This window comes from Ochotona curzoniae, unplaced genomic scaffold (assembly GCF_017591425.1).
Source record: "Ochotona curzoniae isolate NIBS_2020 unplaced genomic scaffold, NIBS_Ocur_1.0 contig_2321, whole genome shotgun sequence".
Classification (NCBI taxonomy): domain Eukaryota; kingdom Metazoa; phylum Chordata; class Mammalia; order Lagomorpha; family Ochotonidae; genus Ochotona; species Ochotona curzoniae.
Window position 1 is genome coordinate 22,242,693 of NW_024465421.1, and position 15,109 is coordinate 22,257,801.

At 50.8% G+C, this 15,109-nt stretch overlaps 1 protein-coding gene across 1 annotated transcript in view; it reads right to left on the bottom strand.

Moving 5' to 3' along the window:
* Positions 1 to 536: 536 nt before the first annotated feature.
* The window catches only part of CUNH16orf96 (chromosome unknown C16orf96 homolog), a 28,781-nt gene continuing 14,208 nt past the window's right edge, over positions 537 to 15,109 (bottom strand). Inside the window, exons 8-16 of the mRNA XM_040973732.1 lie at positions 13,445 to 13,519; positions 12,924 to 13,088; positions 8,641 to 8,759; positions 8,191 to 8,253; positions 5,496 to 5,588; positions 4,737 to 4,896; positions 4,498 to 4,597; positions 1,353 to 1,433; positions 537 to 745 (exon numbers count right to left, since the gene is read on the bottom strand). Of these exons, the coding sequence (XP_040829666.1) occupies positions 537 to 745; positions 1,353 to 1,433; positions 4,498 to 4,597; positions 4,737 to 4,896; positions 5,496 to 5,588; positions 8,191 to 8,253; positions 8,641 to 8,759; positions 12,924 to 13,088; positions 13,445 to 13,519 (1,065 nt within the window). The remainder of the gene's footprint in view (positions 746 to 1,352; positions 1,434 to 4,497; positions 4,598 to 4,736; positions 4,897 to 5,495; positions 5,589 to 8,190; positions 8,254 to 8,640; positions 8,760 to 12,923; positions 13,089 to 13,444; positions 13,520 to 15,109) is intronic.

The window sequence follows — 15,109 nt, forward strand, 5'->3', positions numbered from 1 at the left end:
AACCAGGAAAACATGCAGTGGCCCAGCCTGGGTGAATCAGTGCAATCCTAGCAAGTGCCAGGGCACCAGGATCCCCATGGATTAGCAGGAAAATAAATACCAATTCCTAAACTGCCCCAGTCATCACTGGGCTGGATAATCAACATAAAATAAAAGATTTACTCAATAAAACTGACCTCCAACAAGAACCTGGTCTGAGTACATGGTGACGGCAGCTCTAACTGCAGCTCTAACTGGGACTGATTCTGATGAAACATCCCAGCTAAATAAAATGATTGTTTTTAAAACCACTTGGTTTATGTCATATTGAAAACTGGCTGAGAAACTAAACTGTTTTTTTTTTTCTCATAAAAAGCTATAAGAATTGTGCTGTTTGCATTTGTGTGCATACTTACTTAGCAGCCACAGGGTTCCAGGAAGGAAATACCTTATACAGATCCCACGCTATGTCCAGGGCCTTTTGCCCATTCCTAGGCCAGGCTCAGGGCCCAGGTCTCTGCTAGGGAAATGGGGATTCATGGGCAGTGGTGGGAGGCTCACGGGTGGGCAGGTTCCCCAGGAGGCTGCATGTTGGCTCGAGACTTGAAGTGCAGAGATCTCAAGTGTCTGATGAATCCTGGGGTCTGCTGGGGATCTTGCGGGGGGGCCATCAATGGCAGCAGGGGTGGCAGAGATGGTGGCCTGGTAAGCATCGCTGGGCGAGAGCCTGAAGTGGCTGAGCTGGTGCCAGCACTGGAGCCTAGGGCTGGGAATGGCAGAGGAAGACTGGTATGTGTCAAGAACAATCACCGGGAAAGGCTGCGAGGAGAAAGGAAACCCAGGAGTCCACTGCCCTGGTCCTAGGGAGCCTAAGCTTCTAAAACCGTGGCTTAGAAATGGGAACCAAGCAGGACAGAGCAGCCCCAGCTCAAGGTCACTGAGCTCCTCTCAAATGAGCCAACAATACTGAGCTCCGCACATGCTGTGGGGATGAAGGTAAGGACACATGAGAGCCAGAAGGGGAGTGCTCTGCCATCTGGGAATGGCTCCCAGCTGCCTGCCCATTCAAACCCAGGGTGCTTAGCCCCTCCCAGCCTGGCAGCAACACGTTCCTTTATCCCGCCTCTGTGACCAGCTGGACACCAGGGGACCAATGCCTGGGCCTGGAGCCAGGAAGTTCCCCTGAAGGGTGTGGAGGAAGTGTAGGCAGCTACAGGCCCCCCTAGGTCTACTTCCCCCGGCTAGTCCAGTGGAAGGGGGCCCCTGCAAGGTCTAGTGCCCAAGCTGGTGGTAGGGAACAGGCTAGGAGTAGGAGAGACCAGAGAATGTGCCAAAATTCCAGCTTAGGCCAGGGATTTGGAGCAGGTACTCACGGGGATACATGGCACCAAGTAAGGCAGTGGAGCGCACTCTGTCCTGCGGGTTCCGAGGCGGGGGACATGGGACCTTCACAGCTTAGCAGAAAGGAGAAGGGAGGAGACAATGAAGGCCTTTGCAGGGTCTGCCCTGTGGCCTCTGCCTCAGCCAGCTTAATCCAGATGAGGCTCCTAACAAGTGCCAGCCGATGTGGCTATCTGGGGAGTGTGCCAACAGATGGAAGATTTTTCCATCCCTCTCTGCAATTCTGCCTTTCAAATAAACCTTTAAAATCAGGAAAAAGAAACAGGCCAGAGAGAAGAGCAACATTTTACCAAATCCTAAGGTGAGGATGGGAAGCTGGCAGGGTGGTGAGGGCTCAGCTGTGTAGCAGGTCCCTTGATAGTTGGCCAGACCACTGCACAGCCCCCTACTCCTCTCTTAGCCTGCACACCTTTTTTTTTTTTTAAGGTAAAATTCATTTAACACAGGCCTGGCACCGTGGCCTAGAGGCTAAAGTCCTCGCCTTGAACGTGCCGGGATCCTATATGGCGCCGGTTCTAATCCTGACAGCCCCACCTCCTATCCAGCTTCCTGCTTGTGGCCTGGGAAAGCAGTCGAGGACAGCCCAAAGCTTTGGGACCCTGCACCCGTGTGGGAGACCCGGAAGAAGTTCCTGGATCCTGGCTTTGGACTGGCATAGCATCGGCCGTTGCGCTCACTTGGGGAGTGAATCATCGGACGGAAGATCTTCCTCTCTGTCTCTCCTCCTCTCTGTATATCTGACTTTCTAATAAATAAATCTTTAAAAAAAATTTCATGTAATGCAAAACCATTTTAAAGTCAGAGTTCACAGCCTTTATTTCCTCACAACACTGGAAGCTACATCTATCCAGTTCCAGGACCTGCCCACGGCCCACACTCCAAATGCTAGTGGTCACCAATCTGTTCCGTCCATCAATCTACCTGCCCTGGACTTTTCATAGAAATAGACTAACACATGGCATACTGGCTAGCACCTTAATGCCTGAGGGTTAGGAACACTTTGTGTACTTGGCAAAGAGAGCCACTGAGTCAGGGACCTAGACACGAGCAGAGTATCCCAGATAGTGTGGGTGTGTGCTCCAGAGGTCAGAATGAGAGAAGTTGTGACAAAGGCCACACAGTTCACTACGCATGGGGAACGAGCCCACAGAGCCCTCTCTGCTCTTCGATAAAATCCTTGCCTCCTCCTGCCTGCATCCCATCTGACGTGCCTTCCCTCTAAGGAGACTGCTCCAGAAGGCCTTCCCACTGGCCACCAGCTCTGGGCAAGAAGGGGGTTAAGAACAGCACCTCCCACTAGGGCTCAATCTTAGTATCTAGAGGCAGAGTCTGGCTGTGCAACCCTTGTTGGATCTGTGGCGCAGTCAGAGTAGAGGCACGGCAGTGTGAGGTTGAGATCTTAAGTCTGATGCCTTATAGATAAATGAGTATCGGGAACCGATGGAAAGATCTGGCACCAGAGAGGCTCCCATGAATTCCAATACTGGCTGGACTTTGTCACTCCTGCAAGGTAGAACAGTTTTGAGGCCATCGTGGTTTGTTCTTGGGAATCCATGAATGAACTGCATGAGCCCCTCCCTCTAGGCTGCCAGCAGGGGTAGGCTGGTGAATGAGTGGCGAAGAGGACAGGTGTTCAAGGTGATGGACACTACTGGCCCTGGCCCCTCTGTGGAGGGTGTCCTCCCAGCCAGCAGACCTCACCTGCTCATTGAGAAATGTTACAACAGGTCACTGCAGGACAAGGAGGACAGGGTGGAGCCTGGCACAAAGTCAGAGCTCATTAAACATTAGCCAATGTTTTTGTCAACCTGCCTGGTGATCCCTGAAGCCTGGTTGAGCCCCACCCCTGCACCCAGATCCGCTGCACAGCCTATGCAGGTGGAGTCACTTCCTGCATGGAAGGATGCCCTGCCCTCCTGGAAACACTAGTGGGGCCCGCAGTAGGCTGAATGGGAATCCCACAGCAGATCCCTCTTCTCAGATCCTGGACACAACCTTCAAGAACGGATCTTTACAAATGTGGTTAAGATCTTCCCAGATTAGGCTGGGCCCTAAGCCCAATGGCAAATGTCCTTTGAGAGATCAAGAAGGCAAACGGAGGAGGCAGCCAAAGGATGATGGAGGTGGATGCTGATGTGGCACAGCCATGAGCCCAGAACACCAGCAGCCAGCAGCAGCTGTGGGGTGAGGAGGATTCTCTTCCCAGAAATGCCGGCGAGAGCACAGCCCTGCTGACACCCCAGTGAAGGCTTGTAGCCCCCAAACATGCAAGAGAAGAAACTCCTTGCTTCCAAAGCTGAGTCTGTAGTAACAGCTAGCATGGGTTGTGCCTGCTGCCTAGTATACCCAGGCATCAGTCTTCTCTGCCTTCTTAGAAACCTGGACTAGTGTTTCCTCCTCAACATGGCTGGGCATAGGGCTGATAGCTGGAGCTCCTCTCTCTGGCCACCTGGGACTCCAGGGCCACTCCCAAATGGGACAGTGTATGCCTCCTACCCAGGGACAAACCATGCAACTCCTCTTCCCAGAAGGCAAAGGAACCCAAAATGTGAGCAGAGAAGGCTCCCCTTCGTGTGCTGGGACCTGAGGGAAGAAGTCTGCTGGAGCCAGGACCTCATCGCTACAGCAACCAGCAGGCTCTGAATGAGCATGCGTCAGGGGCTCCTGCTGGTCCACCCTCATGGACATCAGGACAGGGGCTTGCAGGTCTGGTCGCATCCGGGTCTCTTCATCCCTCTTGCCCAGTCCCAGTCCCTGCAATCCAAGCAGACTTGTCTCCCCGAGCTCACCTACCGTGTCCTCCACCTGGTCACTCTCCTTCCACTTGCCCCTTCTCCAAAGGCCTCAGCACAATTCCCCAGTCCCTCCTTTAGGGATCCTGTGTGATGCCTTGCCCGCACATGGGATGCTGGCTGTTGGGTCACCAAGGCCTACCTTTAGGTCAGGTACTTACCCTTATCTGCAAGGATGACCCTTGCTGCTGTTTGGCCCACCTCCTTTGGCTCCTCACTCATCAGAGGTAGCATGTGCCCTGAACCCCCCCTGCACCCTTCTGCCCTGTCCTATGAAACCAGCACTCCAGGGCAAGGGTACCTAGGAGAGTCTAACACCACTCACCTGCCTGCTCCTCCATGGTGGCTGTGGCCCGAGCCCCACTTTGGCTGGTCATCCGGCCTTTATATAGGATGCCGTCCACACCCAGGATGTCCACCTCAGCCTGTTGGATGGCACAGACCCCAGGTCAGCGAACCTGTCCGGCCCATGTTCTCTCCAGGGGACAGAGTGTGGCTTCCCTTCCTCCCAGGGCCTGAGGCACATGGACGTGTACCCTCCAAGGAAGGTCCTCCATGACTCACGGTGTCATAGTCCATCACTTGGGGGTCCCCGTAGGGGTAGAGGGTGGAAAGGTCGCTGGATTGGAACCTGCTGGTAGCATCATTTTGGGGGCCATCGCCCCAGTCCCTCTTGGAGCCCAAGGTGTCCAGACCCTCCTGTAGTTGCAGCTGCTGCTGTTCCCTATGGCAGGGTAGGAGATCAGCGTCAGCCCAGATAGCCCCTGACGGGCAGCAACACGCCTGGCCAGGATGGAGTGAAGACTGGCATTTCTTTGAGCCAGGGTGCAGATGGCACAGGCCTGGGGTCTGGTGGGTAGACACACAAGCCACTGTTGGACAGAGCAATAAAACTAAGAGCTACACCCCTGGAGCCTCTGCCTGGTGTCAGGCCCCTCTATTCACATCCCCATCGCTTTAGCTACTGTCAGGCTGTTCTTCCCACACCTGGCCATCCCCACAGGGCAGGGTATTGGAAGGACCATAGGAGGTGCGGGATGTCACTTCCTGCTTCCTCCTCCAGGGAAAGGGCAGATGTCAGATTGAAATGGGAAACACATGGAATCACCCCAGTATTCATGCCCATGACCGAGGTCCACCTGATACACATCTCAGCTCTGCTCTGCCAGGGCCATCTCCTGTGCCTGCCTGTCACCCTCCACCCCACCATCCCCTTGGGCCTTTCCTTTGCACTTGGTTGGTGAAGTTCTGGCATTGGAAGGCATCTCTGTGGCAACAGTGCCCCCACCCATGTCCATGGGGTGGGGTGCTAGGTCCACATACCTCATCAGCTGCCGCTGCAGGTACTCATAGCTGTTGGCACTGGCTGGCCGGAGCTGTGCCAGCTGATGGGCCTTGCGGATGGTGATCAGTTGCCTGTTAGGAAGAACGCAGATAGAGTTGTCGCCTGTGGCCTGTGACCTCCTCCATGCAGCCTTCCCAGAAGTGGGAAAGCAGCACACGTGGGTCTGCTTACCCTCAAACAGCCGCACTACACACATGCTCTACTGGATAGGGCTTATCTGCCAGCAAGGTAGCTGCTAGCTGGAAGGGAAGCTCTGCGGCTTCCTGATTCCAATAGTTTCTGCTACTTTTAAGTTACAGTGAACCAGATATCACTGGCTTGACAAAAAGATACTGATGGGATCTCCAAAGCCCCTCCACAGACATGACTTGGCAGCAGGCTGGAAAGCTTCCTGGGTCAGCAGGGCTAGCACCACAGTGGCCTCATAAGCTCCCGCTGCTTGCAGTTCCTCAACAAGTTGACCACCAAGTTACCATGTGCCCCAGCACTTCCACGCCTAGGCTTATGCTGAAAGGCCTGAAAGCAGGTTTCCCAATATACAAACGTCAACAAACGTTCATGGCAGCATTGCTCATGACCAGACAGTGCTGAAGATCCGAGTGTGCACCGACAGGAGAGGGGATATGGATGGGATGTGGAATCTGACACTGACATGGAAAAGCCCAGTGTGGATTCCTGCTCCAACACTCGGGAGCCTCGGGGTGGCTGTACTGAGAGCCTGTTCCCATGAAACATCCCAAAGTGGCACATTCATAGACAGGGAAAATCAGTGACTGGTGGTTATGGGGACAGGGTGAAATGGTGAGTGACAGGTCACAGGCTGGGGCTTCCTTCTTGAGAGGCTAAAAAGAGCTTGGAATTACATGAAGGCATCAGTGATACAGCATATTGGATGTGTTAAAAGTACTCAAATGTGTACTTTAAGCTGATCAATTTTATGTTATGTGAAATTCCACCTCAATAAATAAAAAGTATTATAGAGGGGCTGGCTCCAGGCACAGGTAGTAGAGCCACCACCTGTGATGCTGGTATCCCATATGGGTGTCTGATTGTGTCCCGGCTGCTCCACTTCCCATCCAGCTCCCTGCTGGTGGCCTGAGAAAGCAGCAAAAGATGGTTCAAGTGCTTGGACCTGTGCAACCACATGGAGCCCTGGAAAAAGCTCTTGGCTCCTGGTTTTGGCCCCGCTCAGTCCTGGCTATCCCAGTCTCTGGGGAGTGAACCAGCAGATGGAAGACCTTCCTCTGTCTCTGCCTCTCTCTCTTTCAAATAAACAAATAAATCATAAAAATAAATAAAAGCAGGATATTCAACAAAGTTTTGCTTTTTTTCCATCTCTTCTCTCCCTGCTATTTAAGAAGCAGAGAAGAGTAATAGATAGTAAAAGAAACAGAGTGAACAAGCACTCCCATCCACTGGTTCATTTCCCAAATGCCTCCCACACTTATGACTGGGTTAAGCTGAAGCTGGGGGTCTCCCGAATGGGTGCCAGGGACCCAATACTTGACCATCACCAGCTGCCTCCCAGAGTGTACACTGGCAAAGCTAGAATTGGAAATGTGTAGGGGTGTGTGTGGCTATCCAAAGGCTCAATTGGCTAATCCCCTATCTCCAAACACCAGGATTCCATATGGGTGCTGGCTCTAATCCTGGCAGCCCCGCCTCCCATCCAGCTCTCAACTTGTGGCCCGGGAAAGCAGTAGAGGTTGGCCCAAAGCCTTGGACCCTATATCCACATGGGAAACCTGAAAGAAACTACTGGCTCCTGGTTTCAGTTGGTTCAGCTCCAGCCACTGCAGCTATTTGAAGGGTAAATCAGAGGAAAGAAGATCCTTCTTTTTCTCCTTCTCTCTGTAAATCTGCCTTTCCAATAAAAATAAAAATTTTAAAGATTTATTTTATTTTTATCACAAAGTCAGATATACAAAGAGAGGGAGAGACAGAGAGGAAGATCTTCCGTCCGATGATTCACTCCCAAAGTGACCACAATGGCCTGGGCTACTCCAATCTGAAGCCACAGCCAGGAAATTCTTCCAGGTCTCCCATGTGGGTGCAGGGTCCCAAAGCTTTGGGCCAACCTCTACTGCTTTCCCAGGCCACAAGCAGGGAGCTGGATGGGAAGTGGAGCTGCTGGGATTAGAACTGGTGCCCATATGGGATCCCAGCGCTTTCAGGGCAAGAACTTTAGCTGCCAGGCCATGCTGCCAGGCCCAAAAATAAATCTTAAAAATAAAATAGTCTTTCAAATGAAAACTAAACAAAAATCTTACAAGAAAAAAAAAGTGGAACTAGGACACACAGTCAAATTGGGCATCCCACCAGTGGCTTAGCATTGTGCCAAGTGCCCGGACCCCCAGTTCTGCTTCTCCCCATGATAGCTCCTGCTACTGTTTTCTCTGTTGATCCAGTTTTCATGACACAGCACTTGAAGGAGAGGAGGAGGACTATGCCCTCAACCCAATCACTCAGAGATGACTTGAATACAAATGACATACACACATGTGCAGACACTAAGTGTGCAGAACCACCTCTAGGCGGGTGTACAGCACTGCATGTCAGGAGACATCTGCAGAGCCCAGGGCAGTGATGTGTCCCCTCCTGGCCTGTTCTCCAGAAACCCTGGTAGGCCTGTGGGCGAGGCGGGATCAGACGCCCCCTGGTGGTGGTACTCACGGGCTGTTCATCATCTCTACTGGCCGGTCACAAGAAATGCATTTCACCCGCTCAAACAGTTTCCTGAAAGAAATAAGTGTGTTTGGCCTCTTAGCTGCTTCCAACATAGTAGATGGATGGTTTCTACCCTTCTCGGTAAGTCCTTGGGGCACATATATGAGGGGTTATCTGAGGACAGGAGTCCCCAAACTCTGGGGCCATGTGCTTGGGATGCTATCTGGAAGGGAGTCAGGGACCTTCAGTTGAGTCCCACTGTCCCCCTTTTCCCTCTCAACTCCAGTCTCATGTACCTGGTGATCTCAGACCCGTCCCCCATCCCACAGCTCATAACCCTCACCCACGAGTCCGGAATCCACGTTCCTGGATTCCTTCAGGCTCCACCTCTGCATGCCCCATAACCTCAGCAGCTGCACCCCAACCCAGAAGGAGCTCTGGGGACCCTGTGCTCACTTCCTGAAGCCGGCAGCACTGTCGGGGTCGAATCGGAGGCCCTCGATCAGCAGCTTCGCAATGACCGTCCATATCTCTTCCATTTCTTTCTTCAGTGTGTCCAGGTCACTATGGACTAGCTGCCAACAGCCAAAGGAAAGTAGAGAGCATCCAGTCAACCCATTCACACCCTGCCTCCTACCAGGAAAACAAAAAACAACGTCCTATACACACCATCACTTGCTGCCTCCAAAAGACCAAGTCAGCTCAGGTGCAAGCCTGCAGACTCAACAAACCACCCCACGGTCCCACGCACCTGACAGGCACACCTTCAACAGAGGATCTGCATGCCAAGCAGGCAATCCAATGGCTTTTCCTTCTAGCATATTCAGAATTGTGCAACCTTTACAATTGATGTGCCACTTCCTAAAGAAGCCCTATGTCCATTACCAGTCACCCCCTCCCATTTCTTTCCCCCCCAGACTCCCCGCCACCCAGGCCTAACAGCCACTAACCTACTTTTTGTCCCCACGGATGTGTCTATTCTCGATATTTCATGTCAATAGGATCGTAGACAATGTGCTCCTTGTGTGTGGCCTCTTTCACTTGTCATGTTTTCTGGCTGACTCATGTCAGCACGAGCTACATACTGCTGCTATGAACATGTGTGTACAGACGCGTGCATCGATGACTTTCCATTTTTCTTGGGAATAAGGAATGAAGCTCGTATGCATGCTACAACATGGAAGAACTGCAGAGATGTTATGCAAACTGACAGAAGCCAGACACAGAAGTTAGTAAACTGCAAGATTCCATTTTTATACAGTGTGCCACATAGGAAAACCCTTAGAGACAGAAACTAGATCAGTGGTGCTAGATGTTGCCGTGGTGGGGGAACGAGTGCTAGATTTGCCTGGGTGATTAAAACAGTTTAGAAACCTGACACAAAGGCTCAATCGGCTAATCCTCTCCTTGGCACACGCTGGGATTCCATACTGCAGCCGGTTCATGTCCTGGCTGCTCTACCTCCCATCCAGCTCCCTGCTTGTGACTTGGGAAAACAGTCAAGAATGGCCCAAAGCTTTGGGACCCTGCAACCACGTGGAAGACCCAGAGGAGGCTCTTGGTTTCTAGCTCTGGGTCAACTAAGCTCCAGCCATTACAGCTATTTGGGAGGGCGGGGGGAAGCAGAGAATGGAAGATTTTTCTGTTTCTCCTTCTCTCTTTAAATCTATCTTTCTGGTAGAGACAGAGAATTTTTTAAAGATTTATTTATTTTTACTGGAAAGGCAGATCAGATTCATGGAGAGAAGGAGAGGAAGAAATATTTTCCATTCAACGGTTCACTCCCCGTATGGCTACAATAGCCGGAGCTGAGCCTGTCTGAAACTAGAAGCCAGGAGCTTCTTCAAGTCTCCCACGTGGGTGTAGCATCCCAAGGCTTTGGGCCATCCTCTGCTGCTTTCTTAGGCTATAAGCAGGGAGCTGGATAACAAGTGTGGCAGTGCCCATATGGGATCCTGGTGCTTGTAAGGAGAGGATTAGCCAATTGAACCACATCACTGGTTCAATTGGCTAATTAATCTAAAAGAGAGAGAGGAAGAAAAAAAAAAAAGGAAAGAAAAATAAAACGACTCTGAAGGCCAGTGTTCTGGGGTAGCAGGTAAAGCTGCTGCCTGCAATGCCAGCATCCCATACAGGTGCTGGTTTGTGTCTCAGCTGCTCCACGTACAATGCAGGTCAGTGCTGATTAGTCTGGAGGACAGCAGACGGGGCGTGCCGCCCTGGGAGACCTGGGTAAAGCTCATGGCTTCGGCCTGGTCTGGTGTGGCCACACGGGGAGTACAACAACACATAGAAGCGCTCTCTTTCTCCATTTCAAAATAAATGAATAAAACCTTTTTTAAAAAATGAGACAGAGGCTTGGAGCGGTAAGATTGGCAGCAATTTGTAACTGTTGAACTATCAAAACCACTTGAGCAAGACTATCGGAGCATGCCCCACATCAGGGACTTGGGGTGGTGGGAGACTGGGTGGGGCTTCTCCCTTAAAATCCTCCTACCTCAGATATATGAAGGAAACAATATGGAAATCATAATCTTACCCATTTTCTTGTAGCCCTTGAACTTTAAATAACTTAATACCCTAACTAACTATGTAAATATTGTCAAAAATATAACTAAAAAATGGAAAAACAAAGGAGACGGGTGATATGTACGCTGTCAGTGTACTAAATGCTACCGATATGTTCATCTTAAAGGGCTAATGACTCATTCTTTGCTCTGTGAACTTTACTGCAGTTAAAAACACAGAAAAGAAAAACAGTGAGCAAAGGATCAAGTACACACACACACAAGGATACTTTTTTAGGGAGAAAATGTAATTTTTGATACAGTATCAAGTTCATCTTGCACATGATGTTCCTTTCTATTTATTCAAATTTGTTTTCATTCTGTGTGAAAGGCAGAAGGAGAGACGACAGGGTGAGATATTCATTCTGCTGGTTCAATCTCCAAATGGCCACAATACCCAGGGCTGAACCTGGCCAAGGTGAGGAGTCAGAACTTCTTCCAGGTCTCCTGGGAGAGTGACCGGAATATCTACCGTTCTAATTAACAGCAACCATATACACATCATGTACACAGTTAACAATTAGCATCCTAGAATTCTTCGTTTATTTGGATTACTTTTTAAAGTTACAGAAAGGATGCCATTTCATTAATAAACTCTTCAGTAATTGACAAAGACAATTACTAAAAGACAAAGACATTTCCTTACATAACCTCAATCATTGTCACGCTCGCTGTGACTGTAATATCTGCTCTGGCTTTCATCTTAGCCCATTTTTAGAGTCAGCATGACCGAATCAGGGAACAAGGGAAATCTCACTCTAGCATCTGATTGTTTTGTCCCAAGAGACTTTTCCCAGAATTTATTTACTTAAGAGACACAGAACTTGAGCTTTTAGACGTAGTTCACTCCCCAAATGCCCGCAGTACCTGGGCATGGGAGCCCACTGCCTGCCAGGGTCTGCACTAAGAGCCAGAACTGACGGGACCACATTGTTTGTGCTCAGCGGCCACTTGTGATGTCAGCATCCCTTAGTAGAGCACTAGCCCACTGCTTTTGATCCAGCTCCCTGCAAGTGATGGTCCAGTATGTGACCTCTGACACCTCTTTAGGAGATAAACATGGAGTTCCCATCTCCTGGTGGCCTGGCCTGGTCCTGGCCGTTAGTCATTTGAGGAGTGAACAGCAAATCAAATTTATCTCTCTTCTCCTTTTTTCTCTCTCGGTTGCTCTTTCAGACAGCATTTTTTAAAGATTTGAAAGACAGAATTAGAGAGGGAGACAAAGAGATCTTCCTTCCTGTTGATTCATTCTCCAGTGGCCACAGTGGCTGGGCTAGGCCAGGCTGAAGCCAGGAGCCTGGAATTCCATTTAGGTTCCCCACATGGGTGGTAGGGGTTGAAGCTCTTGAACCATCTTCCATTGCTTTCCCAGGTGCATTATCAGGAACCTAGAGCTAAAGTGGAGCAGCCAGGACTAGCTCTGAAAAGGGATGCCAGTATTGCAGGTACCAGCTTATCTCGACATGCCACAATGCCAGCCACAGTAAATAAAATTTTAAATAAAGAGATTCAAGCATTGAATGTCTCTTACGAGACACAGGTGGCTCATCCCTCATCTTAGCTACAGGATAAATGTGTATCCCCAAAACTCTTGCTGTAATAGTCCCTGTCCCCCATCATCGAGTCACTGCAGAAAGTGGGTCAGTTTTCTGGTAGGACACCTTCCAGCTGTGACTCCACACTGATGTAAAGCATCTCTGACAAGTCTGTCTCCATGAAGAACATGCCCCCCCAATCTGTTTTACTGACAGGAACTAGAACTCTTGTAACTAAACACGTGGCTGGCAGACAAAGGGGCCCATATTGCATGGATGAGGAAGTTGGGCCTCCCACAGCTTAGGGTTCTTCTCAGGACACACTGCTGCTCATTCACAGTGGAGGGGAGGCTTACACCAAAGCTCCCATGGCCCTACCTGTGACCCCACTACCTCAGCTCAAGAGTGTGCGGCACTCACACTGCTGGTTTGCCCACTCCTGTCTCTCATGCTGGATGGGTGGAGGCAGGGGTTGAGTCCACACTGACATTTCCCCCACAGTCTGGCCAGCATCACCACCCGGTTGCAGCCACCTGGCTGAGCTGCTTCCAAGTGCTTGCTCCTCAGTAGGATGAGTGTGTGTTATGTTCTTGGCACTGGCCCGAGTGCCATTGGTCACTGGTTCAGGGCCACTCACCTTGGTGGCCATATCCTTCCTCAGCTGCTCCACAGACTTCTTCCAGTCTTCCTCCTGGCTTACAACCCTGAGAAGCACGCCCTGGATCATCTCGTTCAGCTCCATCACCACCGTCTCCAGGTCAGCCCGGCTGGCCTTGCTTGCCAGGGCACTCCTGTCGGCTTTCTGATAGATGGGGAGAGGGAAGAAGCTGGGAGAAACCAGGCCTCTCTGGACACACCTGACCTTGATTTTAACCCTATATTAAGAGCTATGCTGGCTCAAACACAAGCTTGACATCTAAGCCAAGGGTTCCGCACATCAAAGTAGTTGCCACATGACTTTGGGTGCAAGAACAGTGTTACTGAGAATAGTGGTTGACGGGACACTTTTGAGAGGCTTCCCAGCCCTTTATAGGAATAAGGAAGGAGGGGAACTCTAGAAGGCTCTCACCTGGCTATGCCTGGATGATGCCATTTCCCTGGGTGAGAAAGCTTGGCTCAGGAAGGGGGTGGAGAAGACTGAGGGCTCTGCTCACTCACCTCCTTCAGCTCCTGCTCCATGCTGCTTTTGTTCACCTTGTTCAAGTCCAGCATTTTGACTTGAGCCTGCAGAGTCTAAACACAAGTACAGGTAATTTAGCCATCCTTGGAAGCTTCCAGCAAAATGCCTACCTGCTGTATCCACCCCTGCCGCGCACAAGGAAGGGATGGAGGGGTTGGGAAGACAATGGGCAAATGGGATTGCTGGGTGGTTTGAGCTCACAGGCTCCAGGTGCCTGGAGCAGCTTAGGACCTGGGAGTTGGGGCAGGCCCTGCTCTGGCAGGTGGTGTTCCAGGTACTGTTTGCCCAGGGAAGGCAGGCACAAACCAGCACTGACAATGGAGCTTCCCAGGGATGTAAGGCAAGAGTATCTCTTGGGATCTCTAAGAGGGTCTCAGGGAGAATCCAGTCTATCACCAAGAGTCAGAGAATCCCTCACCTCCCGTGCCCCTGTCTCACCCCAGATCAACTCCCTCATCTATTCTGTCTCACAATCCACTATATCGCCTTCCCCCCAGGACCCAAGGAACCTCCCTACAGGATGGGGTTGCTTTCCTTTCAAAACTGGAACTGTTTTCATCTTTACTTCCCCTTCATATCTGGCTTCCCCCTCACTCCTAGGAACAGAACTCCCAGCTTCTGGCAGGAACTCAGGTACCCAGAACCCAGATTACACACATCAACCTGCTTTACACATGAGCAGTGACTGCTGGGGTATTGGTGGAAGTGCGGGGGTGCCTTTAACCTCCTTCAACTTCTACTGTCTTTCCTGCTGTGTGACCCCACAGTAATCACAGTGACTGTAGAGACTACAGCCATCTTGGACGATGAGGTGATTCTGTGGATCTCTTAAGGCTGGGGCGTCCTACCAGCTGAATTTCTTGAATGTGAAGCAAATACACAGCCCTCTCTAATTCCTTGTTTGGAATTATGATCTTCATAGAGTTAATATTTAATATAAGATCACAGTTGGTTAGGGAAGGTTCTGACTCTGATCACTGATGCCCTCATGGAGGTAGCCCCGCAAGGGCAGGTAGTTGGTACAGTAGTTAAGCCTCTGTTTAGAATGCCTACAACCCTTTCTGGGGTGTCTGGGTTCAACTTCTGGCTCCACCTCTCATTCCAGCATCCTGCAAAGGTGATGGACCAAGTGGTTGTGTTCCTGGCTCCCAGCTTTGGCTCAGCTCAACCCTGGCTGTTGTGGGCATCTGGGAAATGAACCTGGCCATGGAAGAGCTCTTTTTCTTTCTCCTTCTCTCTCTCCCCCGTGACTCTCTGCCTTTCAAAACAACTAAATGTAAAGGCCACGTGAAGACATCAAGAGGCTGTGCAATCACAGGGGCAAAGACTGAAGCTATGCATGACACAGACATCACAATTGTCAGAGGCCAGGGACTGCAAACACATTGCTGAAATCCTAACGCCCAAGGTGAGTCAGAAGGTGGGGCCTGTGGGAAGTGACTAGGCCATGAGATGTGGGGGGCTTTTATACATGCATTAGTCCCTTCTTTTTCCTTCAGGATTGTCAATGGTACAGAGGTGTAGGGCAGGGGGAGAAGAGGTGGATGGAGGGAATTTGGCATTGGGGGATGGCCCTCCAAACCTTTGCCAGAAGTAGCTTAGGGGTCTTCCTCCACTTTCCAGGTCTTGGCAGGAGCGTGGGT